General features: G+C 50.2%; 10 protein-coding genes across 10 annotated transcripts; 6 read left to right on the plus strand and 4 right to left on the minus strand.

Annotated features, from left to right (window-relative positions):
• Nucleotides 1–1,469: 1,469 nt before the first annotated feature.
• Nucleotides 1,470–2,477, plus strand: BDR25DRAFT_278245 (mitochondrial inner membrane protease-like protein ATP23; the record flags this gene model as incomplete). Its single annotated transcript, XM_033687672.1, has 3 exons — nt 1,470–1,814; nt 1,892–2,148; nt 2,250–2,477. The coding sequence occupies exons 1-3, from the start codon at nt 1,565–1,567 to the stop codon at nt 2,475–2,477; spliced, it is 735 nt and encodes a 244-aa protein (XP_033552508.1). The 5' UTR covers nt 1,470–1,564.
• A 153-nt stretch (nt 2,478–2,630) lies between these two features.
• On the minus strand, nt 2,631–4,342 carry BDR25DRAFT_278247 (serine/threonine-protein kinase-like protein). Its single transcript, XM_033687673.1, has 3 exons — nt 4,112–4,342; nt 3,101–4,054; nt 2,631–3,050 (listed from the first exon to the last, which is right to left on the minus strand). Exons 1-3 carry the CDS (start codon nt 4,208–4,210, stop codon nt 2,904–2,906), a joined length of 1,200 nt encoding a protein of 399 aa, XP_033552509.1. The 5' UTR covers nt 4,211–4,342; the 3' UTR covers nt 2,631–2,903.
• A 143-nt stretch (nt 4,343–4,485) lies between these two features.
• BDR25DRAFT_253128 (TIP41-domain-containing protein) lies at nt 4,486–5,885 on the plus strand. The gene is made up of 2 exons (XM_033686220.1): nt 4,486–4,893; nt 4,970–5,885. The coding sequence occupies exons 1-2, from the start codon at nt 4,577–4,579 to the stop codon at nt 5,466–5,468; spliced, it is 816 nt and encodes a 271-aa protein (XP_033552510.1). The 5' UTR covers nt 4,486–4,576; the 3' UTR covers nt 5,469–5,885.
• Nucleotides 5,886–7,049: 1,164 nt separating this feature from the next.
• BDR25DRAFT_87651 (uncharacterized protein) lies at nt 7,050–9,822 on the plus strand. The gene is made up of 2 exons (XM_033699182.1): nt 7,050–7,672; nt 7,751–9,822. Exons 1-2 carry the CDS (start codon nt 7,233–7,235, stop codon nt 9,600–9,602), a joined length of 2,292 nt encoding a protein of 763 aa, XP_033552511.1. The 5' UTR covers nt 7,050–7,232; the 3' UTR covers nt 9,603–9,822.
• A 480-nt stretch (nt 9,823–10,302) lies between these two features.
• Nucleotides 10,303–10,613, plus strand: BDR25DRAFT_212712 (uncharacterized protein; the record flags this gene model as incomplete). Its single annotated transcript, XM_033684726.1, has 2 exons — nt 10,303–10,395; nt 10,491–10,613. Coding segments are annotated over 2 exons (216 nt in total), but the record flags the coding sequence as incomplete, so codon positions are not given.
• Nucleotides 10,614–10,973: 360 nt separating this feature from the next.
• BDR25DRAFT_331477 (phospholipase D/nuclease) lies at nt 10,974–13,240 on the minus strand (the record flags this gene model as incomplete). Its single annotated transcript, XM_033692636.1, has 3 exons — nt 12,664–13,240; nt 12,490–12,583; nt 10,974–12,332 (listed from the first exon to the last, which is right to left on the minus strand). Exons 1-3 carry the CDS (start codon nt 13,095–13,097, stop codon nt 10,974–10,976), a joined length of 1,887 nt encoding a protein of 628 aa, XP_033552513.1. The 5' UTR covers nt 13,098–13,240.
• Nucleotides 13,241–13,338: 98 nt separating this feature from the next.
• Nucleotides 13,339–15,431, minus strand: BDR25DRAFT_253136 (uncharacterized protein). The gene is made up of 2 exons (XM_033686221.1): nt 14,772–15,431; nt 13,339–14,714 (listed from the first exon to the last, which is right to left on the minus strand). Exons 1-2 carry the CDS (start codon nt 15,188–15,190, stop codon nt 13,691–13,693), a joined length of 1,443 nt encoding a protein of 480 aa, XP_033552514.1. The 5' UTR covers nt 15,191–15,431; the 3' UTR covers nt 13,339–13,690.
• Nucleotides 15,432–17,990: 2,559 nt separating this feature from the next.
• On the plus strand, nt 17,991–19,925 carry BDR25DRAFT_322176 (Xanthine/uracil permease; the record flags this gene model as incomplete). Its single annotated transcript, XM_033692017.1, has 3 exons — nt 17,991–18,085; nt 18,161–19,561; nt 19,619–19,925. 3 exons carry the CDS (start codon nt 17,991–17,993, stop codon nt 19,923–19,925), a joined length of 1,803 nt encoding a protein of 600 aa, XP_033552515.1.
• A 225-nt stretch (nt 19,926–20,150) lies between these two features.
• BDR25DRAFT_349960 (uncharacterized protein) lies at nt 20,151–20,396 on the plus strand (the record flags this gene model as incomplete). Its single annotated transcript, XM_033694616.1, has 2 exons — nt 20,151–20,294; nt 20,349–20,396. 2 exons carry the CDS (start codon nt 20,151–20,153, stop codon nt 20,394–20,396), a joined length of 192 nt encoding a protein of 63 aa, XP_033552516.1.
• Nucleotides 20,397–22,103: 1,707 nt separating this feature from the next.
• On the minus strand, nt 22,104–24,821 carry BDR25DRAFT_331480 (acetyl-CoA synthetase-like protein). Its single transcript, XM_033692637.1, has 4 exons — nt 24,178–24,821; nt 23,723–24,118; nt 22,533–23,665; nt 22,104–22,475 (listed from the first exon to the last, which is right to left on the minus strand). The coding sequence occupies exons 1-4, from the start codon at nt 24,647–24,649 to the stop codon at nt 22,386–22,388; spliced, it is 2,091 nt and encodes a 696-aa protein (XP_033552517.1). The 5' UTR covers nt 24,650–24,821; the 3' UTR covers nt 22,104–22,385.
• Between the last annotated feature and the right edge of the window lie 103 nt (nt 24,822–24,924).

The raw sequence follows: 24,924 nt of genomic DNA on the forward strand, positions 1-24,924 counted from the left end.
ACCCGACCTGAATTCTCCCAATGTGCAATCTCGCTCGCGTCAATATTAAGATATTTAATAGAACAAGACGGCCCTATTGAACCAGGCTATCGATTGCAGTCAATAGGCATTGGGGATAGTATTAAATGATCATGATCGCGTGATGGAACCTGTAATATACCTTGGACTCATGTTTCAATAACGGTTTAAGAAAACGCAGACCAACGAGGTCCTTTAGAACCGTGGTGTCCGGCCCATTCTACAAAAGCTGAGGCATTTGTCTTCCCGGAAAAATTCGAATCCATTGCCTCGAGTTTCGTGGGTTGATAGCGGGGCTACATCTCTTCTACCCCTCCATCTGCAAGCAAAACACGATTCAGGATCAGTCGAGAATACACTCTTACCACATGATTTCATCCGAAGTACCAAGCTTGAAGCACCTGCTTTCCTCAGATGTAAACCGCACTTTGCCATCCAAGACCGTGCAGCAGAAATTCTTGTTGTTTCAATGCCGGCAAGTCCTTGGCACCCCCCCTCTTCGGGTAGCAGGAGAAGTCGAAGCTTTATAACCCATACAACATCATCGGGACCGACTATATGCCTTGGCCGGCCCACCAAGAGAAGAGTCTTTCATGCCCTCAATTCGTGCACCGTAGCTCATTTTGCTTGTTATAGTGACATGAACCTAGTAGATCCCACACAAAACTCACTGATAAGTGGAAGGGAGGCTGAAGAGAGGTCTTCCGCCAAAGGCATCTTGAAATGTTTCTTCACAATTAGGTCCACCTCCATCTACATATCATTTGAAGCGCTAGAAGCCTGGGATTTCAGTGAAGATGTTGGAAACCAGAGCGCGGGTAGACAGCGATAGGTGTTTGGTTAATTTCCTCCAGGATCGAAGAAATCGGCTGAAGAGGGTAAATATCAGAGAAAGCGATGTATGAACTTATCAGAACACCATCATTCAGACGAGAACTTCTGCTTAGCATTGACATACTGTTGCTTACAAGGGTATAGGAGATATCCAGCCTGAAAAACTAAAATAGTATTGAATTAGTTACCTTATACGAGATAAGAAGGAGACATTCTATGATACGCGAGTATATATTTATGTAAGCCCTGATGGTGGTGCAGCGAAAGAATGTATGGAGCCGCTAGGGGGGGGGGGGCAACCATGGTATTTCGAGAGGTACAGGCACTAGGAGATAGTGGCTTGGCCTAGTTACTATTTACTTCTAAAATGAATGTTGAGTCGGCCATCATACCTACAGTCATATGCGTATACGAGTACGCTTCATGTCTCGGATATCACCGTCAAAGATCCCACACTCGTAGTCCCAACAGATGTTATGAATACACGGCAGAATATTCGGCCAAGCCGCTAGGGTGGACTTGACCTCGATCTCAAAGTGTTGCTCACCGCCTTAAAGGTTCACCAATCAGGATCTCAGATCGATATCCACAAAACAGTCCAGCCGCGGTCGAGAGGTCGAGGAAATCTCCAAACGCGTCTTGCGACCACAATATCCCCACAATCAATCCCAGCTCGACGCCCTTCGTAGTCTTTCATCCTCGCATATCCACAATGTCTTCTCCCGAGGCTCGACCCGGTGGCGAGCCGGTCACAGAAAAGAAGAAGCCCGCAGGACCGCCAGCCCAGAAACTTGATTCTGTATACTACACTTGGAGCAACATGTTTTCGATCCTTGCCGGACGGATGACGCAAGCGCGGGACGTAGAGCTAGAGCGGAAATACTTCGAAGAGCAAGACGAGATAAAAGCGGAATCTCTATGTCGGCGTTGCGAAAAACAGCGAGATTTCCTCCTCCAATATAGTACTTCTCTCCAACCATTTTTCCTCCATCCTCTCTCTCCCCCCTTACCCTACATGTATCTATCTAACCCCTACCAGGCCCGATAGTAAAATTCATGAAAGACGAAGTCTCTAAGCTCGGTGGCGACCTCAATTCCAAAAACATCCAATGCCGCATCTGCACAGCGTCACAATCCGGCGGCTTCCACATCGACCACGGCATCATGCTGTGCGCCAACAATTTCAGAAATCGGGGGCATCAGGAAGATACGATGGCGCATGAGATGGTGCATGCGTGGGATCATTTGAAGTGGAAGGTGGATGAGGGGAATTTGAGACATCAGGCCTGTTTAGAGGTATGTTAGAATGAAATCCAGGGCCCTCTCCCCGGTCTAGTTGTGAGGGTGGATGGAAGGGTTGGTGGAAGATATGGATGCAGATGGCTAACTGTGCGCAGATCCGCGCATCGACATTAAGCGGAGAATGTCGTTTCACGCGCGAGTTCTTCACTCGAGACCAGTGGCGAATAACAGAGCAACTTCAACGTTGTGTCAGGCGGCGAGCAACGATATCCATGCTGGCAAGACCGGGGATCAAGGACGATGTGCATGCTGCCAAGGTCGTGAATGAGGTCTGGGAGAGCTGTTTCAATGATACAAGACCGTTCGATGAGATATATCGGTAAAATTGGTGGCCGTGCGCGAGATTTGCGTTCATGCAGCATGGTGCTAAGGTTGTCGATACCTGAAACGAGATGGAAAGCTTCGGATGGTTAGATGGGAAAAGGAAATGCATGCATAGCGATGGCGTCAGTAGAGTATATTGTTGATCCAATATTCGCTCCTCCTCCTTCACAACACGCAGAGCTAAGCGGATGGTATTCATTATCCGCACGACCTACCCAACCATCTTTATGCCGAAAGCGTAGAACAGTAACAACAAAAAGCCTGTAGCCGGCGAACTCCAAGTCAGCTTATTGCAACATCCAACCCACCCTTTCCAGCCAATAGAACGCCTTTTTGCTCCTGCTAGATCCCTTCTTTCACATCGAACATGCAGACAGGTACTAAACGCCGCGACATCAGGACCCTACTCAAGAAAAATGTCTGTTTCAGCTGTCCCTCTCAGAACTGCTGTGGGGTTCTCCGCCCGAAGCGCGGTTATATGCTCGTTCGCCTTTCTGGCAGTGCTTTACGATCCAGGGGTGTTTCTCTATGTCTTCTAGGGTGATACGCTTCTCGGGGTCTAGGACAAGTAACTAATCAACGTGAGTAAAATCGCTTGAGACTTGTAGGCGGAAGAACTCACCCTCTTGATCAGATCCTTAGCCTCAGCGCTCACAAATTTCGGCACCGTGTATTCTCCCCTTGTAATCTTCCTATACGTTATGACCTGCGTATCCTCGAACGGCGCCTCACCAACCAAGAACTCATACATCAACACGCCCAAACTCCACAAGTCGACTTTCTCAGAGTAGAAGTTCTTGCCGCCGCCACTTAGCATCTCTGGCGGGAGGTAGTCGAGTGTTCCACACATGGTGTTGCGCCTATTGTTTGGCGCGTGGACCGACCAGCCGAAATCTGAGATCTTGATTTCGCCGTGGATGCCGACGAGGATGTTCTCCGGCTTGATGTCTCTGTGCATCACGTGTTTCTTGTGCAAATACTTCAGCGCGGCAGCCATCTGGGCGATGTATTGCGCCGCCTTCCATTCCGGAAATCGCTGCTCCCGTCTCAAATGCTTGTACAGTTCCCCCTTCGCCGCGAACTCCAGGATCAGGAAGATGCGCTTCGCATCGTGGAAATAGCCGAACAGGCGCAGAACGTTGGGGTGGGCGAGATGAGACTGGATTTCGATTTCTCGACGCACTTGCTTTTCAACACCGCCTTGCTGGAGCTCGCTCTTGTGCAGGACCTTGAGGGCACAGACGAAACCTGTGGAGCGCTCTTTGGCGAGATAAACTCGTCCGAATTTACCCTTGCCGAGAGGCTTGCCGATTTCAAACATGCCTAGGTGCCATTGTTTGGGACCTGAAGGCTGGGCGTAGATGGCAGATTCGGTGAGTGTTCGTCGGTGAGAGGGATTCTCATCTGAAGAACAATGCTGAGCGGCCTGGGATGGAAGCGTGACCTTGGTAATGTTTGCACTGACGATCTTGCTAGAGTTGACAGTAGCAAGCTTCTGTAGCGGCAGTTTCATGCGGTTTGCGGCCGAGTTTGACGACGCAAGTCCGGAGATAGATACTGCAGTGGAAAGGGAGGTCTTGGGCAGCGTTAGATGGGCGTTGACTGAAAGAAGGGCAAGAGGGGGATCTCGTACTTTCGATTTATGATAGGTAGTAGTGGTGACAAGCTGGTCGTCGTTTTCGTCTGTGACGGTAATCCGCTCAAAGGCGGCTTCGAGGTTTGAGACATCCATGTTGGGATTGTAGAGGTGAAGATGCCGGAGAAAAAAGAGGGAAGCAAAGCAGAAGAGAAGCAAAGAACAATTAAATGCTGCAATTGACTACAGACTCTGCTCAGCACCTGATCCGGCTTGAATGGTTAAGGTTGGTGAGATGTTCAGCGGAGCGGGATGGGAGTTGGGGTCGCCCTGGCTATACACAAATGGCGTTGCCGGGGCAATTCACGAATCACAGCCACCCGAGGATGATCCGTACGCCCCCATGCCATCCATTGATCCCCGCCGCCATCGCAGCATATAACCCCAACTTTTTCGCAGGGTGCACGAACTGTTAGACCACGTACGCCTCCTCCCATTTACGCGTCAGCAAGGATCATCGCAATGATGCCGTCGCTCAACGGCGCCCTGCTAGATACACATGCACCTGGCCATAATGCAGGCACGTCCATTACCCGCGACGGCTTCAAGATTACGACGCGGAAGCTGCCGATACTGAAGGCTGGGCCAATTGAGGACATGAATAAGAAGCTAGGGATTGCGCCGCCAGAGATGATATTTGGCGACAACCTTGCGCGGGTAGAACACACGGCCACCGGTTGGCGCATCGAGTTCAATGCTTTTGATGCCTTAGACAGAGTAGATAAAACTGGAGACTCGATGCTCAAAGTGTCGTACTCCAAAGAGTGGCAGCAGAACCGGTAGGCCTTCTTTCTAGCCCCAATCTTGCTTCTATGCATGTGTGCCTACAGGGCCGCCTGCTGACACTCCCGCTAGCCAAAAGCAGTTTGAAGACATCAAAGAAGTCATCAAGCCCTTCGACTGGTCCTACAGTACCGACTACAAGGGTTCGACGCCAAACCACCCAGCTTTTCAGCCCACTGACACGCCGATACCACTCGCGTTGCTCAAACTTCCGGATCCGATCTTGTTCTTCGACGACGTCATGCTATATGAAGATGAGCTTGCGGACAACGGTATTGCGATGCTGTCGTGCAAGATTCGGGTCATGCCTGCGCGGCTGTTGCTCTTGTCAAGATTTTTCATGAGGCTGGACGATGTGGTGTTTCGGATACGAGATACCCGGGTGTTTGTCGAGTTTGCCACTGGTGAGGTGATACGAGAGTATACGGCTAGGGAAGAGAAGTATGAAGTCGTGAGGAAGGTTCTAGCGGGGACTAAAGAGGATGTTCTTGCCATAATGAGAGATCCAAATCGCTTGGCGGAATATATCCCCGTAGTGGACAAGAGCCTGGAAAATGTGGTTCTGAAATGATCATGGCATGATGAATCATCCACAGCTGGGTCAATCGTTCATTGTAGAACGATGGCAGCAGAAGAGGTTGCTCCTTCCGTCTGGCACAGGCGTTGATCTCTTCGACGCTATCTCACGTCGTGACAGGACCACGTCCCAAACATGAAAGTTCAATCAATCGCGGTGTAGATGTTCACTTCTGGACAAACCATATCGCACACCTGTACAGTGTGCCGTTAGGATAAACATAAAGGAGAAGCTGCAGATCGCTCTATTTGAGACCTTTTAGGAAGAATGCCAAAGGGACCGGCGAAGGATTGGGAGAGAATGGAATTTTATGATATTTCAAAGGGAAACCGATATGGAGTGCTTTGGAGTGCTTGAGAGTGGACGAGAATCAGAGGGCATCCCCAAAGAGGATCCAGCCCTTGAAAATCGTGGAGGCTGAGAAGGCCGTCGGCTGTTGATGCAGCGATGCAGGTGGGGAGGCCGGAGATCAATGAAAAATGCAAGAAATAGTACTCTATGTTCATTCTCACTACCCTCGTACTTGTTGGCCTAGAAGAATTTCGCATATGAAGGAAAGGCTTTGGAGAAGGTCCCATCCCAAAGACGGCTAGCGTAAGTTCCTTACGACGTCTTGATGCAAGACTTCGACTCCCCCCTTGTCCCCTACCCCTTTCAGCTTGTGTAGCATTTTGATCCTTCTGCCTTCTCTCTACTCGTAAACTTCTATAACTCAACTACTCGTTTTCTCGGAATTAGCGATCCCAGCCCAACCCACAGCCTCAGCAATAGGCCACATAAACGCGACCCTGGCCCGTGACTCACATTTATCTTGCCGTTGTAAGACACGGCCCTGTCAAAGAAAAGGGAGAATTGACTGGGATATGGGATTCAAGGGATTCGGCTACCAGAGAACATTAACGGTCAGGGTGGCGATATCCTCGGGCGTAGATCCTCATAGGCTGAGCCTTAATGATTTATCCCTTGGCCTTGGATCAACAGGCTTCAGTGGACCGTTGTGATCATGTAGATGCCTCATTCTCTTTGCTTGCAAGTCGTCCACCTCAGATATTTGAATCCTATCTTCACCGAACACGATGTCAAGAACAGCAGAGAACCATTACTCTCTTCAGCCGTTCAAGACTCCATACCTGTCAGACAACAGGCGATAAAGCCTACGAATTCACAATGGTTGCCTCGGAATGTCTAGGATTTCTTCCAACAGCCCTGCTCGCTTTGAGTGTGGATCCAATGTGACGAAGCCCTAAGCGCCTGCCTTTCTCTCATGGCTGCCTGTGCCACAGGAGTGCATTGCCACGTCGCCGCCTTCAGAATCCTCAATCCACGCCTCAGCAAGTATTACGAAGCGCTAAGCACACACATCAAGTGGGTGAACGGTGGAGCGGTCCGCCGGGAAGGCTGATACCCGCCAACCATTCTTTCTGGGGGTTAAGTAGGGTTGGGCATGGATCAACATGGCTTCCATGAGTGACGGGGCTGTGTTGAGTCTCGCCTTTTATTTGCTTCTCTCACGTCTTGTTTTGCCGTGACAATGCAGGGAGTAGACAGGGTGTCAGCCGCAATGAAGGTTTGAATCGACAAGGTGTGTCAGGTGGATGGAGTGTCTCATACCTACATTCTATCCTATTAGTACCTTTATCGTCGCGTATTGACGAAGGAACATGCCTTCAGTTTATACCGCACAATCGTTTGGCGCATATTACAAACTGGAACCATTTTCATGTTCAGTTGTTCGCGGCAGCATATTGTATCCCAACGATGGATCCTATCAGCATTGCGGCGTCAGCAGTATCGTTTACCACATTTGCCTTTCAAGTTGCGAAGTGTATTTACTCGGTCCAACGGTGCTTCAAGGAGATTAAATATGCGCCAAAATTGATTAAGAAAATATATCACGAACTCAAACTGTTTGAAAGCATTGCTCGCCAGCTTTCCACGCTCGACGCATCTCGAATCAGCGATGAGGCCGCGCAAGGGTTTACCCATGCCATCAGGCAATGTATCCATATCATGCATAGCCTCTATGAAGTACTAGGAAAGTACGACTTTGAGATGAACGAATGTGGACCAAAGAAGTTGTGGAAGCAAATCGTGGCGGCGGACAAGAAACAGGAATTTGAGGAGTACTTGAGAACGCTTGAGAGGACGAAATCTTCCCTTAACGTTTCTATGGCAGGTATACAATTGCAATTGACAGAGTATGTCCTCAACTGCTTTATCCGTTATTTCGCCTCCTCGGGATTATCAATATAATTCAAGGCTAAGAACACCTTTAGGGTACACTCGAAGCACATTGAAAGGTCTCTGGACCGTATCCAAACCAGTATCTCCTCCTTAAGCTCAATATCGAACTTGACGTACACCAATACCATTTATATCAAACAAGGAATGGAAGATGTCACACAAATAATCAAGAGTGTTGATCAGTCGATTCAAGACCTGCGGTCGGACATGGGTTCGCTGGTAGAAGAAAGCATGCAAAGAGTTTGGGAAACAAAATTCAAGGATTGGATGGAGGGCATCAAATTGCTGAAGGCAGAGGAAGGAGGCGTCATAAACTCTGGGAGAACGGACTCTCTTTTGCAATATACCCAGCTCGACAAGAAAATGCCTCTTAGACCCACTCAATATAGGCAGATCTGCTCGAACAGCAGTAAGTTTGGACTCGCGACAGCCGAGAGCCGATACTCTCCTTTAGAAAAAACGTTCCAGTATTTACCTCAGGGTGTGATTGAGAGGCAGGCAAAAAGCGGCACATGCGTCCGAAGGAAGTTGTATTGTCGAAATTTCACCCTCCCTATCGGATTCATCCAGACGAGAACGATCCAAAAAACATTTCGATACTCAGGTTCGAGTACTAAGGAGGAAAGGGAGATAATCCGTGTGGAAATCTCAGTGGTTCCTTTCCAGTGGCTGTCTAGCCGCGGCCACATATATTCCATCGAGAAGGTCTACGACCAATACAACAGACCTTCCTGGACATACACCCCGCGAATATACAACATTCTTCCTAAGAATGCAACGGTCTTTTCCGCATGCCATAATCGAGATGTCGACATGGTAAGGAGGCTTTTCCAGTATCAAGAAGCCTCTCCATTCGATGTTGATTCCGACGGTAGAAGTCTGATGGCTTTTGCATTAGACGATGCTCTAGACCATGATAGCAGGCCTATAATCAACAGCCTCGAAGTGGTCAAGTTCTTGATAGGACAAGGCGCAGATACCACGCCATTTATATCGGAGTTTCTAGTTGGCTATAAAGAGTTCTCGCACGAATACTTCTCGACTGACAGTTCGGACGAGTTCACATATGAATCGGACGTTACTAAAATCCTACACGAGATCTGGAGACTCTCATTGGAGCATTGCCAGACAGATCCGTTTGCAGACTTCAAGGTGCTTGAAAAACTATGGGATGCATCGCTTGGTGGCACATACATTCCTCCTCTGGACCCAGCTTACTTGTTCCAAGAGAAATATACAGGCTTCGACGACCTTGTGTATGAGAGGCCGGAGCTGGTATTCGCCGATCTCATGTGTGGCAAGAACTGTTGGGGAAGCGGCTCGGACGAAACATGGCGGCGACTCATCGATCAATCGTACGAGACGTTGGTATATGTCTGTAACGGCGGTGAACACAGTATCAAATCCCAGATCTTTGCAAAGTCCTACACGCCAGGAGAAGTCAAGAAGGAGAACAGCTGTTTCTGTCCCACAACCCCAAGCCATCTTCTCTTGAGGCTCCTAGGCGGGACTCGATTCCCTATCCATCAGAAGTCTCGGCGGAAACCTTTGCGTCGGCACATCCACCGTGTCCTAGTACTCCTTCTGCAGAATGGCGAAGACCCAGAAGCAACGTGCTCCTGTAAAGGCTATTGGGAACGTGGTTGGCAATCACCAAGAGAAGATCGTTCTGCGACAGCGCTTGCGGCGAATGCTGGTGTCCTTGATGTCTGGTTGAGTGCATTAGAGGACACTGGCTTCGATGCCACAAGGATATTCGATGAGTGGCGTCTCGAAGGGTTTACGAAGGTTTTCGAGATCCAGGAAGAGAGCGTGGGCATTTTGTCCAAAGGCGTGTGGTGGGTTGGAAATACCCTTTTGGATACGATGAGAAGCGTCGTATAGATATTTCCTTCGTCTTTTTCTACTCCCTTTTAATTCTAGTCCTCTTTTAGGGGTTTAAAGATTTTTTTCTTTTTCTTCCCAGACTTTTCAGACAGGCCCCCACAATTCAGCTTCAGAGATGTTGTCCTCGGCTCTGCACCTGATGCGACCCTAGCCCCGGCTTGGTCCATAGACTAACGAAACCTTGGAACTTCCGGTTGATCATTCGTTCCTCGTGCCTTCCTGCGTCACGCAGAACCCCACTTGCACTCGTCGCACCCTGCGTATGACCAAGACCACCACATCTCAACGAAGCCTTTCCGTCCCAACCGCCGCACACCCCAACACATACAATCGATGTAAGCTCCCTCCTCCTCCTAGTCCCTCACTTCTAACTTGGGAAACCTCTCCAGTGTAGCACCTATCGCACTATACTCACTTCTACACCAATTCTACTAGCCATGGCGAAAGACGACAAAGTCCCCCGCTCTGCTGCCTACAGCAAGGCGCGTGAAGAGAGCGAAGCACTCGCAAAGAAGCTGGCAGCCGAGGGAAAGAAGACTTTTACGGATGATGAGCAGCTCGATGTATGTTCTCCTCTTTCCATCCCGAATCTATCACTGGCTTCCTAGTCAACGCATGGTTGAAGGTATGCATCGAGAAGTGAAGGAAGCAGATCGCAGATGCACTACACAACACATAAGCTGGTTGGAAAATACACTCTGATGTAGACACACAGTTGTACGGCTACGGCAAAGTCGCAGACAAGGCTGATTTCGCCACCGCTCCGAAGCCGGGAATGTTTGATATCAAGGTTTGTCGACCCCTCCGTTCTTGGTTCATCCCATCTTTCTCTCGAATCCTCTTGCAACCTTAGGGATTAGTACTGACGAGATTTTTTGATGATAGAGGAAGGCCATGCACCGCCGATGGAAGGACGTCGCTGCTACAGGAATCAGCCCTCAAGATGCTGAAAAGAAGTATCTTCAGATGGCCGAGGACTTGAAGAATAAATATTCTCCTGTGGATTAGGTCAGCGGATAGTTCTGTCCGATGTGAGGTCAATCGTGTTTTGAATGTACTGTTGTTGGATTGTACCCTTGTTGTATAATAAGGGTTTGGCGAGCAGAACTGTAGATGAACCAGTTCACAAAAGGCAAGAGTGGCACCGCCTATCGCGTTTTGAAATATAGAACTTATTCTTCTTAGATGGATGATTTGGGTATGCTAGTGTTCTATGGTGATCTGTCGTCTCCGTCCTCGAACCTCGAATTAGTGTTCATTTCTTGTGAGGGCCCAGCTGGTGTGACCCATGTCACGCTGAATACAACCCATAGCGCCCATGCACTGCCCTTCAGAGTCGTCCTCGAGGCATACATCTCATTCATGCGGTTAGTAGCCCTTCCATATAGCTCCCTTCCAATCCGGCTCCTCATTATTCAAGCTCGCACACCAAGGCACCTCATCCTTTTCATACTGTTCAAGCGGAAGATCATAAGGCATCCTAAGCCCAATAAACGTCTTCCTAAGTTCTCGACCCCTCCCCTCCTCAACCTCTTCCCCAATCTCACCACCATTCAACTCCCCCTCCCCGGGCAGATCCCTCCTAAAAACCGGCACCATCTCCACAACCTCCTCGTCGCTCACCTTGAACAAATCCGGCCACACCACAACCCCACACTCCCAACTCTGAATCCACACTTCCCCATTCTTATTTTCCATCTCACCCCATGCCTGTTTACTTAAATTCGCACTCGTCACCAGGGCCCAATCAATCCTTCTCTGCTCAGAATCACTGAAACGGATGTAAGTCTTGATATGCGGAGCGGCAGAACCTCTTTCAGCACTTCGTTTCTCCTGCTCTGGGGACCTGCCGGTCGTTTCCCAGTGGCATAGGAGAGGGTGGAGGTACTGGAGTTGTTTTTGTTGAGCCGCAGATTGGAGCTTTGTGTGAATGGAGAAGCCGGAGCCATAGCCATCGAGTGAGGTACGGATTTCGGAAGCAGTGGGGAATATAATGCTGAACTTGGGGTCTAGGGATTTGGATTTGAGGAAAGGTTTGGGGTTGCGCTTAGTGAAGAAGTTCGACGGTTTCGGTTTTGAGGGTGAGGCGGTGTTTGGGCTTGTGGAGTTGTCTGGTAACAATGACGCTGTGCGACTAAGGATCGATTGGAAATTTTGAAGCCAGGTGGGTGTTTGGCCGAGTGTTGCAATTGAGGAAACTTGAATGATGACGTGTGGAGGGGACTTCCTATCTTCTAAGGGAGGGACGGGGATACTAGATAAAAGTTCTCCTAGCCCAGTCCAGCCCCACGCCGTCTGGATATCTGGTCTTGCAGCACTAGGCTTCTGGCGAGAGGGTGTGCTGCCGATGAAAGCGGCGTGGATGAATGAAAAATCATATTTCAAAATCTCGTTTAGCAAATCTCCTAATCGCTTCCCATATGCACGAAGGTATCTCAGGATATCGATTCTAAAGCGTGCCCCACTCCCAATTGGGTGGGCCTCTTTCTCGTCCTGTCTTCCTGGATAATCGCCAGTTTCTGAGGGCTGGAGTGGTAGAAGTGGGGAACTCCATACAGCTTGGGTCATGTTGCACCAGTCCCGAGAGATCATGTTCGCGGTGTGGATGATGATCTGAGCCAGGTCGTCGTGGCGGAAGAGAATTAGCATTTTGGAATGGTGGGTACCGAATGGATCAGGCATATAGGCACTGATAAGCTCAATGTTGGGGTAACGCTCCGCGGTTTCCTGGTAAATGTTAGACCAGTACGAAATTTACGTACACATGGAGAACCTGAAAATGTGGTAGAGGTCAACTTTCGCTCTAGGAACTACTCGAGAGGAATGCTGTATCAATGGTAGATGCAACAGGGGTGAAGCGGGCCTTATAATTAAAAAATCTCACCTGGAGACCCAGCCTTCGTTCGTCCTCTCGCCTCCAAAACCCATGTACAATCTTAACCTTCACGATCTCCCGGACATCAGGATCAAAGTGCTTCCTACAAAAATCCATTAGCATTCTTTTGAAAATCCCAAAGCAACACACACCGCTGCTATAGCGTGTAACAGGACAACTGACATCACAAAATCCAGATCAAACAAGAAATTGAAGTTCCAGCATTCCTTGATCATGGGATCACCCAAGATGTCGTTAAGGTCAACAGTATCTACATTCTGGGTGGGAGCAAGGTCTTTAATACGAGTGAGCTGAATCGGGGAGGGGAGAAAATTCCGGGATTGAGGAGTTGGTTGTAACGACTGCAATTTCGCTGCTCTTGCTGTTGGGATGCCAGTATTCTCTGCACGTGACTTCAGTAATGTTGGAGTTGCAGACCGTTTACGCCTGGAAAGTGGAGGGCTGATGGGTCGGGTCAATGATTTAGACACCGTTTTCTCAAGCTCGACCGGTTGCGAGGTTGTTATGGTAGTGCTGGTACCCGCGTGAGAGCGCGGTGTAAGGTCGAGCTTCAGCCGTTTGCTGGCAGGACTTTGGTCAAGCTCTTGGGCTGCCATGACGACAATTCATATGTAGTCTTGCAAATGTAGGAAGGCTGCTAGATAGGCATCATCGATTCTGGCTGACTGTTTCCATGATGACCGAGGTTGTTGCTTCCTGGTGAAGGCTGAGGAGGTTGGAAAGAAAGTTACACTAAGCGAGGGCCCGAGCAGGCAACAAAGGAACACTCTTACAGAATATGAAGTACCAGGCATTTTCATTACCACTGGTCTACGGAGATGAGAGTGCATGTATGGCCTTCGAACACATTTCTAGTGTGATCTAGGACGGGGGCCCATTGAATTCATGTAGATCAAGCCTAAATTCAATTTACGGGATGATTCATTCATGATGCGCACGAACCACCTTTGAGCATTCAACATTGGATATCATTCATCATTTTATGCGCTGAGGCATGTCTGTACGTGATTATTTTGAGGCCTGAGCCTTTGTAGCACCTTCATACTCGGTATAAGTCGTACTGTAGGGATCCAGTGTGCCCTCAGAATGAATGCGTGAAGGAACACTATGGCTCCACCCAGGTGATAGTAAGCTCAACTCCGAAAATCGCCCCGTAACAGACTCATTTAAAGAAATACAAGGACGTCGTTTATGCCGCGCTAGCGCTGACAATGGGTTGCTCTACCCTGGTGATCTGGTTTCCTGCCCGAATGATGCGGTTACCCGCATCGTCCTTGACATAATGTACGTCCTTGTTCTCCCGCTGAGCGCGCTTCCAGATCTCAACTTCACAGCCACCTCGGATTACACCTACCCTCATGGTTGAAAGAAGGTTGTGAGCAGCGTTTGAATGCATGTATACACCACCATTGAACATGGCAGTAGCATCTTTGCCAAGGCCGCTCTTGATCATAGCTTTGCCGCCAGGGTGCTCGTTGATGAAATCGGTAACATCGTGGACAACACCAGCGACTGCGATTAGGCCACGGCCGTTGTTGGCTTGCTCGACGTAGTCCTCCCACTCGATAACGGGAAGCTGGTCAAGAGGAATACCCCAATCAAGCTTAGCGCGCTTCTGGTCAAGCTTCTTCTGTAGCTGCTGAACGCGGCCCTTCTCGATCTCGTTTGAGCGGAATTGCTTGAGGTTGTAGGCAAGTCCAAGCTTGCTCCAGATCCAAATGCACCACTTAGTGGGGTCGTACTGGTGCCATTGAATAGCATTTCTGTAGTCAGAGGGGAACTCGTGGTGGAAGTTGTGGTATCCTTCGCCGAGCGTGACAATAGCAGTGATGACGTGGTCACGGGGGCTATTACGGTCATCGAAAGGCTGCTCGCCGATCCAATGGGCAAGAGAGTTGACGCAAAATGTGGCCTGCTGGACAAAGAAGATACGGAGAATGCCAGCGTAGATAAAGCCACCCATCCAGTCTCCCCATCCGAGTCCGGCAACTACCGTGGGGAAGATCAGGCCCATGAAGAACACGACCTTCAAGTAGTTCTTGTGCTGCCAGACAACGATAGAGTCTTCGTTCAAGTCGGAGATGTCGGTGCGGCCAATTCGCTTGGGGTTCTGCTTCATAACCATCCAGCCGATGTGGCTATACAAAAGGCCCTTTCGCACACTGTATGGGTCCTTGTTGGTGTCGGTGTAGCGGTGGTGAGCACGGTGGTCCCTGCACCGTAGTCAGTAATGGGATACAAGACAGGGTGTGTATTTGGAGCAGGCTCACCTTGACCACCATCGAATGCTGCCCTCGACCGCTCCTCCGCCGACAAGAGCGAGAAACAGCCTCAACGGGAGACGTGCAGAGTATGACTTGTGGGCCCAGAGCCTGTGGTAGCCCGCAGTAATACCTAAGCCAGTCCAGAAATAGAAAATAACAGCCCAGATGGCGGTAGGAAGACGCAGAGGAGTCCAGAACGCATAAACGCAACCCATCAACGGGATTCCAAGGATAAGGAAGCAATTGAGCCAGTTGACATGCTTGTACCAGTTCGATCGTGTGATGGGAGTATCTGTGATGTGTGGCTTCTTCGAGTCGTACTTGGGGTTGCGGTTTGGCTCAGCGGTTTGGGCCATGGCCGAGGGCTGCGAAGTGTACTGGGGGTCAACGGCAGACATGCCGGCCACGGGTTGGTGGGAAGGCATCTTCCTTTTGGCGGTATAGGGCTCAAGGAATAGCGAAGGGGGGGAGAAGGTGGCGAGGGAGAGACCGGAAGCTCGAAGGTGAAGTTTCTGGTCGGTCTCAGTTACGCACGCAACTCCGGCCGCAAACGAGCTTCACCACGCACAGTACGGACAGTGGAATTGTTTGTGTGGAGGATGGGAGGGCGGTGGATTAAAAGAAGAGGATGAGGGGAAAAGAAAGTATGGGGGAGCGAGATATTATTATTAAAGGCGGTGGAATGAAGCAGGGTAGAAGCGACCGGGGGTCAAATTGTGGGAAGTGTTGAGCGCCCAACAAGCTGTCCCTCAGGATAAGCGAATAAATCGGGACCTTGCATGACCCAATCTAGGCTCCCAAACGTGTATTTTTCGTTCGTATTCAAGCTGGCCGCTCTGCCATTCGCTGTATCAGTGCCTCGCGTGAGCTAGTGCGCGGCGCGGGCGTCTTGACGCAGCAAAAGAGTTTTGGAGCATCAACAACGCTTCACGCTGGGCTACAGCACCGATCGCACTGAGAATGTCAACAGATTGCGGTGTTGTGTCAATTCGCCGAGGGCGTATTCATAGCGAGCACTGCTGCCCTTGTGCCCCTCTGCAAGGTCCCCGAAGCCCAGCATCTTTCTTCAGAACTGCGGTTTCATCGCCATCAGCCCTGCCGATGTGAAAGGGCGGTCACCAAAGTTGCCGATTATCGGCGACACTTCACGGCAGAAACGCAGGCGCCTCGTTGGCAAACCGTTGGATTTCCAGAATCTCACGCGTTGGTGATGCTATCATCATGCCTCTCTAGCACCGCCCTTGAAGCCACTACCCCTCTGACGTCTGCAGAGCGATACCAACAAACCGCGCACCACTGCCATCCACGACGGTTATCTGAAGGGGCCTTCACATGGGGTCTTCGCCCACAGTCTGTTCTTGATATCCTGTCAGCCGAGGCATCTCTTTCCCAACAACAGTCTGTTGCCTTGGCTCGCAGCTTGACCGTATGCCGTCAACCAAGGACAAAGATCTTGCCCAGATTTGCATCACCCCTGCAGTTCAGAATGGAGCATCTTGCGAAGTCTCCGACTGTCCTTACTCGTGAAGCTTAGTAGCATTCCGATGGTTCCCGGGCACTAAGTCTTAGTCTTTCGGCCACATTAACGGTTTTGCCGTCTATGAAGTTTCGTGACAGTATCCCATTCTGGTCGATGCAGGACGATCTTCTCGGTTTGCGTCGTGAGTCGGCTTCACGGAACTTGGCCCGGATCCCGGCCAAACTTGCCGCTGTCGCAAGCTCTTCTCGATTGGGGACAGCGTAGACTCTCAACACCAGCCCTACGGCTCAAGATCGAGTCTGCCTACGTACTTGATAAATCACAGACACCCAAAGAACTTGAGAGTTGTCAATAGTACCAAATTCTGCCGCTCCTCGGGCATCTCCTTCGCCCCTCTTGATTGTGCCTCGGCTTCAGGTGAAGATGTTCTTACCGCTCGATATCCTCTCGCAATCCAACCTTGCTCTGGAGATGCATGCGAAGCACTAATTAGTCTAGAAATCAGAACGCTCACACACATGATTTCGAACATCTACGGAGCTCCACAACCCTTTTATCCTATTTTCTCCCTCGCAATCCATCGCTAGGTTTGCACCGTAGCGTTTCGCAACACTTCACTCTGCCAATAGATTCAACGAATCAGATCTTCCTGCCAACGCTCCATGGTAGTTGCCAGAAATATGTTCCCACGCAGGCGGGCGTGCGAAGAAGTTGACATAGAGGATGTGTTCCGCAAAAGATGTTCTCGCCAAAAGCATCCGGTGGCTTTCAATTTCTGCGAATCCGCGTGGTCAGCAATTGCTTGAAGCAACGAGATATATCATAACCCAAAACTCGGCAGATGAAAAAGGCGCGTCAAGAGAAGAAAGGCCTGGAATACCATCTCGCAGTCCACCGCGCACTGGAAGAACATCGGCATCCGGCGACCAGGACAAGCGATGAGCCTCACTAAGCCTTGATTCCCTTCGGTTTCCAGAAACTCCGCTTCGAGTGCGGGATGGCCCTGCAATGGGCTCATGATGGTTCATCGGAGGCGGCCGGATCACGTGATGTGCTTATTGTCTGAGCCAATCACATGGTCCACTCCGTGCTTATCAGCAACCTCTCATGTTAAGCTTTTAGCAAAGTTGAGTGGGCGCCGCGCAGAGTCCTCAAAGGGTTCAGAGTTTCCCACATCAAATATCCGGCGCCATGAAGACAGATGATACTCGCGGCGGATAACGATGCAGATTACCATGCTGTCGGCGGCCTCCAGGGAAGTGGCTGCCCATGGCCTCTCCCACACTCCCCTAGGCCCTGGGCTAGGTTGATGCTGGTGAGAAATTGTGTATCGTGGGAACTGGCAAAGATAATGTTCGTATTGGTTATACCTATAAAGCTCGATGGAGTCTCAGTCGTTCTTTTTTTTATCATTCTCATCAAGTCCAATCCACTTCCTCTTTTGGTGATCTGCAATCTGCTTGCGTCAGATCGCCAGTCTCAAGACCGCTTCTGAAAGCATTATCTACTAGCGCACGCTACCAATCTCAAATACTGCTTGCGTCTATAAATCTGTATCCCTTCAGCCATCAATTCAACCCTCGACTTCATCCATCGCGAAACTTATCGAGATCGGTGCAAATCGCGCTATCAATTGTCAACAGTTGGACACAGCTTTTCAGGATATCCAAAAACGGATGAAGAGTTGAAGTATTTTAAAGGTTTCACCAAACCCTCAAAAGTGACCTTCAAGGGGTACAATTGCGATGTCTGAATATCCGGATCGCATCGGCCCGGACCACACACCGAAGCGCAACGTTGGAGAGAAAGCTCGACGCTTCTTCAAGGCGTTTACTAGCAAGTAAGAACCCTCTACTTCCATAGAGTCAGCAAGTAGGGGTGCAGCTTTGTGACGATTTGAGACTGATGACATCAGGGAGGGGCTCATTGGAACCTACAACTATGGATTCCTATTCAAGCCAAACCTCCCCTTCTTGAAGAAGGATCGCCGTGCAGCTCCTTTCTTTGGACTCAATGATCGCATGCCTATTCTCCTGGCCACGCTCCTCGGGTTTCAACATGCGCTCTCTATGTTGGCTGGTGTTATCACCCCGCCCATTATCCTAGCCGGTGCTGCCAACCTTACCCCCGATTTACAACGATATCTAGTTTCAACCTCATTAATCGTGTGTGGCATCCTCTCCTCGATCCAGATCACCCGCTTCCACATCTGGCGAACTCCTTATTACATTGGTACTGGGCTCATTTCAGTCGTCGGGACCTCGTTTGCTACTATTCCCGTCGCCACCGGAGCTCTCGCCCAGATGTATTCAACAGGATTCTGCCCCTCAGATGCTGACGGTAACCCCCTCCCCTGTCCTGACGGTTATGGCGCCATCATCGGCACTGCTTGCGTGTGCGCTCTTCTTGAAATTCTCATGGCGTTCACTTCTCCGCGACTCCTGAAGAAGTTCTTCCCGCCGCTCGTCACAGGTCCAACTGTCACACTCATCGGTGTTAATTTGATCCGCTCTGGATTCCAGAATTGGGCCGGTGGCAGCGGAACGTGTAACACACGGCCTACAGAAGGCCTCTTTAGACTTTGCCCTACCATCAATGCCCCGCACGCACTACCTTGGGGGAGCGCTGAGTTCATTGGTCTCGGATTCTCTGTTTTCGTCACCATCATCATCTGTGAGCGGTTTGGAGCTCCTATTATGAAGTCTACAGCTGTCGTAATTGGCCTCCTCGTTGGCTGCATTATTGCTGCTGCAACAGGCTACTTCGACCGCTCAGGAATCGATGCGTCCCCGGCTGCGTCCTTCATCTGGGTCCACACTTTCAAGCTTAGCGTCTATGGGCCCATAGTGTTACCGCTACTAGCTGTATACATGGTCTTAGCCATGGAAGCAATTGGTGATATTACCGCAACTTGCGACGTCTCCCGCCTTGAGGTTGATGGCCCTATGTTCGACTCCCGAATTCAGGGCGGTGTCCTAGCCGATGGTCTAAATGGTATCATAGCTGGTCTTTGCACTATCACACCAATGAGCACATTTGCCCAGAACAACGGGGTCATCGCCTTGACTCGATGTGCGAACAGAAAAGCAGGTTATGCTTGCTGCTTCTGGCTCATTATCATGGGCATTTTCGCCAAATTTGCCGCCGCCCTGGTTGCAATCCCTAGCGCCGTTCTCGGAGGCATGACGACATTCCTCTTCGCAGCCGTCACGGTTTCCGGTATCAGGATTATGTCTACTGCTCCATTCACCCGCCGGAACAGATTCATTTTGACGTGCGGTTTCGCTCTTGGCTTTGGAGCTACTCTTGTTCCGTCGTAAGGCAGTCCCTCTTCTAATACATACAATTTTAGGGGAAGCTGATCTAGTTGCAGATGGTTTGCCTACGTCTTTACCTACGGGGGTGACAACCGCGCTCTAATTGGGTTCTTTAACGCCATCGAGCTTATCATGGAGACCGGTTTCGCAGTGACCGCTTTCTTAAACTTGATCCTCAATCTTATTCTTCCCGAGGAAATCGAGGATGAAGAGACCCCCGAGCTTACCGGCAATGACGCTGATGATGTCGCCAATAAAGAGGAGTGGGATCGTATTCGCGGGAACAAGATGGCAGATGAGGAGGCGGCCCCGAGAGCCAGCAGTGAGATCACAGCTGCAAAGCCGCAGTCGCCGGCGCAATAGCGGAGCCTATTGTTGGCTATCAAGTCAAATGTGAGCACAGGATCCTATAATTTGATGGGTGATGTGTTGTGACAACTTGTATGTAGGTATGAAAAGCCGGCGACTAGGTTGCGGACTGCATAGGTTATCTTGTTAGGTTTTTGACTGTGCTCAATATACCCTCACTTTTATTTTAAGTCGTGTTATTATGCTTCTGTCTTGATGCCCCCTTCTCTGCATCCCCACATGTCTCTCATGCTTATCGTTAACCATTATGCTCAGTACGTCCGGACCTTCCGCTCATCCATTCGCTGTTCATTTCCATATTGTAACCGTGCATATTTGCTAGTCGACCAGGTCTGCCACAAATCCTTCACTACTTCATGTTCAGTGTGGAAATAGTATGGCTCTACGCTGCTGGTCCATCGCCTCTCTTCTTCATAGTCTCTGTACCATGCCGCCCATCTATGCACACCCCTCTTCTTATCATGATCGCCTAAATGCTAATTCTCCCTCCCATCCTATGCTCCTTTGTTTGTATCCCGGTAAGGAACTTGAGACTCTAAGCCCATTTCGTTCGCCTTGCCCGAGCAGCTCTGACTCTGACAAAGAGTTGGGCCAAACCCACGCTTTTTGTCCACAGGTTCAATAGAATGGAAGAGAGTACAGTAGCTTAAAGTCTCAGGAACCAGAGTACCAATTTGTGAATATAGAAAAGCAAACAGCCGCCCACGTAGGACAGACCTCTCGGCTATTTGCCGTTCCCAGTTGCACATTTAAACATTAAGAACCCCGAACCACCGCCCAACTACCCATGTAAAATATTCCCGTTGACCTGTTCGCACCGTCATAAGAAGAAAGAAAAACTCTCTAGAGAGGAAAATGCAAAAAGGAACGCAAGAGAACGCCCAAGGTGTTAATTTGAATCTACCTCTATCCCTACGTTCTCTACTACTGCCTCCGCCGTCACACAATCCTACCCTTCTTTCTGCCCCAACCCCACCGCTTACTACTTCTCCACATCTCCAACATACTCCCCTGTTCTTCACTTCCTTCCTCTACGCAGCTATTAGCCTAATATCCCTTCAAACAGGAGGGAAGCGGTAAGAATAAAGGGAAAACCCAGGGCAGTGAGGAAGAGGGAAGAGATGAAAATAAGATAGAGACATACCATACAGCTCCTTGCTATACCCTATATCCTGCAGCTCACGCCTACTCTTCCTCTCCCGCACTAAATCCCGACGGGCCTCTTCTTCACCACACCCGAGTTTTTGCAGGACATATTAGCAAGCATGGGGAAGGGGGTTCTTACCTTTGGAGAGAAAACAGTCGGTGTGAGGCGGAAATGGGTACCGGTAAATGTGTTGTTAGCTATTCAAGAGATATGGAGGTAAGGGGGAATTTAGCTTGAGTGATAGTGAGTGGAGTTGTCTGACTCTGTTCGGTCACTGTCCCCTGGCAAATGTGGAGACATTAGGACTATCATTATTGTACCCTAGATTCATAACAGACATCACAATCTTATCAACCCATCCAAATACGCCAGCAACAAGTGCAGCGGTCCAACGTCTTCCTGCTAATGCACTACGGTAGGTGTGAAGGCGTTGCCGGAAAACCGATACATCGGAATTTTATGTTCATAGAATTGCATGCCTGACCTTGAAACCGTCTCAAGGCCGCAATGGTAAACTATAGGGGATGGTCATAACAAGATATTACCTCGCCAGCTGTGCAGCATAACCATTCTCTCGTTGTAGTCCCTCTCAGATCGAAATTTTAGGAAAACGATAGGTGCGAGATATCGGAGTTGTCCTAGGGTTCGCGGAGTATGGAGATAGGGGAGAAATTGTGTACGGGCTCGATTGTAGCGGATTGCGAAATATGTCGCTTCACAAAGCAAACCGAGTGAAAAAAGGGCAAAAAAAATCTAGGAGGCAAAGAGCACAGAATGAAATTTGCGAAAGAGACCATGAGCATTTGTCGGGACGAATTGAAAATGATGGGGGCAAACAGCAGGAAGGCAGCAAGTTGAACGAAGAAGAGAACGACATGTCGACTACATTTGACAAGCCAATGCGATACGCAGAAAGATAGATAGGGATTGAAGCACTGACTAAAACTTCAGACAGAGAGAGTCCACGTCATATTCACACTAAACATAGACCATCAACAGTTCACATACAACAATCAAATCTATTGCCAGAATCAGCTAGATTACTAGAGGTTGCACGGGTCTATGCTAAAAAGTGCAGTGGCAACTTGACGTAAGGTAGTAGCATTAACAACACATGCATAAGTAGAAACTGGGGCCTCCGTAAAGTACATGCCGCAACGCACCAACATGTTTTCGAGGCCATGAGAAGAGACACAGGCGGTCGGCGGATGCACACATATTCCAAGAACGCCGGCCTTCACTACCGTTGACCATATCAATTTCCCAGAATGAAAAGCCAAGTCAAAGGGATGTGGCGGAGGGGACTACTAAGAGTCTCCGTAAGCCTTGTTGGCTTCCTTCTGGTACTTTTTCAATATGCCCTTGCGGTTGATCTTCTGGGCTGCCGTTGTGAGACCCTGCCGTGCGTTAGATCTAGATGACTGGTGATAAGAGAAAGGATTGTTTAGTCTTACATTCTGAGGTGTCCATTCCTCATCAGCCAGGACAACACCCTCAATGATCTCGAAAGAGGCTAGTCCGCCCTTCTGTCCTGCAGTTTGCAATTGCTTCAACACTATTCTATTTAACTTGTCATTGTGTACTAGCTCTTCTAGATGATCGCCCTCAATGCTGTTCTCTTCGGCGATCTTCTTTAGCGCGGGCTCGGCAGGAACAATGATGGCAATGGGCTTCATCTTGTCCAAGGCGGCGTGAACGCAGATATTAGCGACGACAGGGGCAGAGCGGTACACCGATTCGAGTTTCTCGAGGGCAATATATTCGCCGGCGAGCGTCTTGACCAAGTTCTTCTTTCGGTCGATGATGCGGATCTGGCCCTTAGCATCGAATTCCCCAATATCTCCTGTCTTGAACCAGCCGTCGCTAGTAAAGGCTTCCTTCGTCTCCTCATCAAGGTCCAGGTATCCGGACGAGACGCCCCCTCCGCGAATCCAGATCTCGCCCTGCGCAGGCTTGTTGGTCGCAAAGTATCCTGCATCGGCGAAGTCAACAAGTTTCATCTCGATGCAGGCTGGCGGTTCGCCAAGGGCAGTGTCAGTCCATGCCAAGGGATCCATAAGAGCCCCCATAGCAGTAGTCTCGGTGAGACCATAACCACTGATCATGGGGGTAATGGCCAAGGAAATGAAGCGCTGGGTCTCCTTCGCGATCGGGCCGCCGCCGTTCATGCAAATTCGCAGCTTGCCTCCTGTAGCATCTTTCACCTTGTTAAAAACGATTGCGTCAAGAATTCCACTTCCAGGAAGGCCAGAGTTGAGCAGGAAGCCCTTGGCGGCCATGGCTCCCCAGAAGAGATTCTTCGTGATGGCACCCCCTGCCTCTACTTTGGAAACAATGCCTTTCTTCACAGTCTCCCATACCTGAGGGACGCCGACTAGAATCGTGGGCTTGAGTTCGCGAATGTCACCCTTGCACTTCCGTACCGAGTTGTCTGAGAGCGTTCGAATTGTTCCGTAGCCCATAGTACCACCCCAGTAGAGGCAGGCGTTTTCGAAAACGAACTCGAGGATATGAGCCGAGGGAAGGTATGTAAGGAGGGAGTCGCCAGGCCCGAGGTAGGGTCCAACGATGACGTCGACACCGGCGACTAAGGAGCATGTCAGCATGGGAGCTAGGATTCGGCATTCTTTTAGGCACAACTTACTAGCTGCAACGACGTTGCGGTGTTTCAGAAGCACACCTTTCGGAGTTCCCGTGGATCCCGACGTGTACATGATACAGGCCAAATCATCGGCTTGTGGAGGGGTGGGCTCCGCGGGGTTCTCCTCACCAAGCTTCACGAGCTCGTCGAAGCTCATGACCTTCAGATGTGGGTGTGCGCTCGTAAGAGCATCAATGTCCTTCTGCTTCGGCTCATGGTGGGTGCTGTAGACGACGGCGGTGACATCCTTCGCCTCTTTGAATGGGTTTACGAGCTTGGGAAGAAGGTGGGGGTCAGTGAACATGACCTTGGCGTGAGTCTGCAGCATCGAGTGCGTGAGACCCTCCTCACCGAGAGTGTCGTAGGCAGTGACGATGGCCATGGATTGCGACAAAGCGCCTGGAAGCAAACATGTCAGCGCTCAGCCTGATGCACAGGACGTGCCCAGGACATCTTACCGTGTGCCATGGTAAGCCATTGCGAGCTGGTGGACGCGAACTGGTGGAGTCGGTCATGCGGATCCATCCCTAGCTTCTTCAGCGCCGCTCCAACCGTGAGGGTAGCCTTCTCGAACTCGACGAAGCTCTGGAACTTGTACGGGCTGAGCTCGAAGTACTGCCACTTCTTTTCCACCTCCTGCTGCTTGCCGTCGATCATCTTCTTGACCTTCTTTGTCTCTTCGTGTATGTTGAGGATCTTGCGAGAGCCCACTGCCTTCGCATTCCCAAACTTAGACGACGAGTAGCGGAGAATGTCATACAGCGTATTGATGCCTTCATGTGGGATGAGTCTTAGCTCGTCCTTTGCCTTCACGTTCCGGCGCGGTATCGTCTCGCCCTCGACTTGCTGAGCTCCGGGAACCTCGACGGTCACGGGGCCTGTCTTGGTTGCCTTCGCCTGCGGCATCAGCTTCTTGAGGTCCTGCACCATGGCGGCGGATATTTGAGTTGAGAGGAGGGACTGGGGGGTCTGGAGGGAGGCAGCGGCGGGTAGTATGGTACTGCAATAAGTGGGAGGAGAGCGTAACTACGGGCCGCCAGCGGGAGCAAGGTGGAGTGAAATGCAGGTGGTCGGGGCAATGGGTTGAGCGGGCTTGGTGCAGGTTGTGGAGAGAGCTTGGGTCGCTGTGTGGCTCGTCTGGGGTTGCCCCCCAGTGGCGGGCGACGTCTGAAGTCGCTAGCAAGAAATGACGAAATGCATCCACC

This window comes from Lindgomyces ingoldianus (assembly GCF_010093535.1).
Source record: "Lindgomyces ingoldianus strain ATCC 200398 unplaced genomic scaffold BDR25scaffold_4, whole genome shotgun sequence".
NCBI lineage: Eukaryota > Fungi > Ascomycota > Dothideomycetes > Pleosporales > Lindgomycetaceae > Lindgomyces > Lindgomyces ingoldianus.

Coding starts and splice junctions, on each gene's coding strand:
- BDR25DRAFT_87651 (XM_033699182.1), top strand. CDS start 7,233: ATGGATCCTATCAGCATTGCGGCGTCAGCAGTATCGTTTACCACATTT. Junction 7,673..7,750: donor ATACAATTGCAATTGACAGA/GTATGTCCTCAA, acceptor GAACACCTTTAG/GGTACACTCGAAGCACATTG.
- BDR25DRAFT_253128 (XM_033686220.1), top strand. CDS start 4,577: ATGATGCCGTCGCTCAACGGCGCCCTGCTAGATACACATGCACCTGGC. Junction 4,894..4,969: donor AAAGAGTGGCAGCAGAACCG/GTAGGCCTTCTT, acceptor CACTCCCGCTAG/CCAAAAGCAGTTTGAAGACA.
- BDR25DRAFT_253136 (XM_033686221.1), bottom strand. CDS start 15,190: ATGCCTTCCCACCAACCCGTGGCCGGCATGTCTGCCGTTGACCCCCAG. Junction 14,715..14,771: donor AGCATTCGATGGTGGTCAAG/GTGAGCCTGCTC, acceptor ACTACGGTGCAG/GGACCACCGTGCTCACCACC.
- BDR25DRAFT_278247 (XM_033687673.1), bottom strand. CDS start 4,210: ATGGATGTCTCAAACCTCGAAGCCGCCTTTGAGCGGATTACCGTCACA. Junction 4,055..4,111: donor CTACCTATCATAAATCGAAA/GTACGAGATCCC, acceptor ACGCTGCCCAAG/ACCTCCCTTTCCACTGCAGT. Junction 3,051..3,100: donor CTAAGGATCTGATCAAGAGG/GTGAGTTCTTCC, acceptor CACGTTGATTAG/TTACTTGTCCTAGACCCCGA.
- BDR25DRAFT_331480 (XM_033692637.1), bottom strand. CDS start 24,649: ATGGTGCAGGACCTCAAGAAGCTGATGCCGCAGGCGAAGGCAACCAAG. Junction 24,119..24,177: donor ATGGCTTACCATGGCACACG/GTAAGATGTCCT, acceptor GTTTGCTTCCAG/GCGCTTTGTCGCAATCCATG. Junction 23,666..23,722: donor CCGCAACGTCGTTGCAGCTA/GTAAGTTGTGCC, acceptor CATGCTCCTTAG/TCGCCGGTGTCGACGTCATC.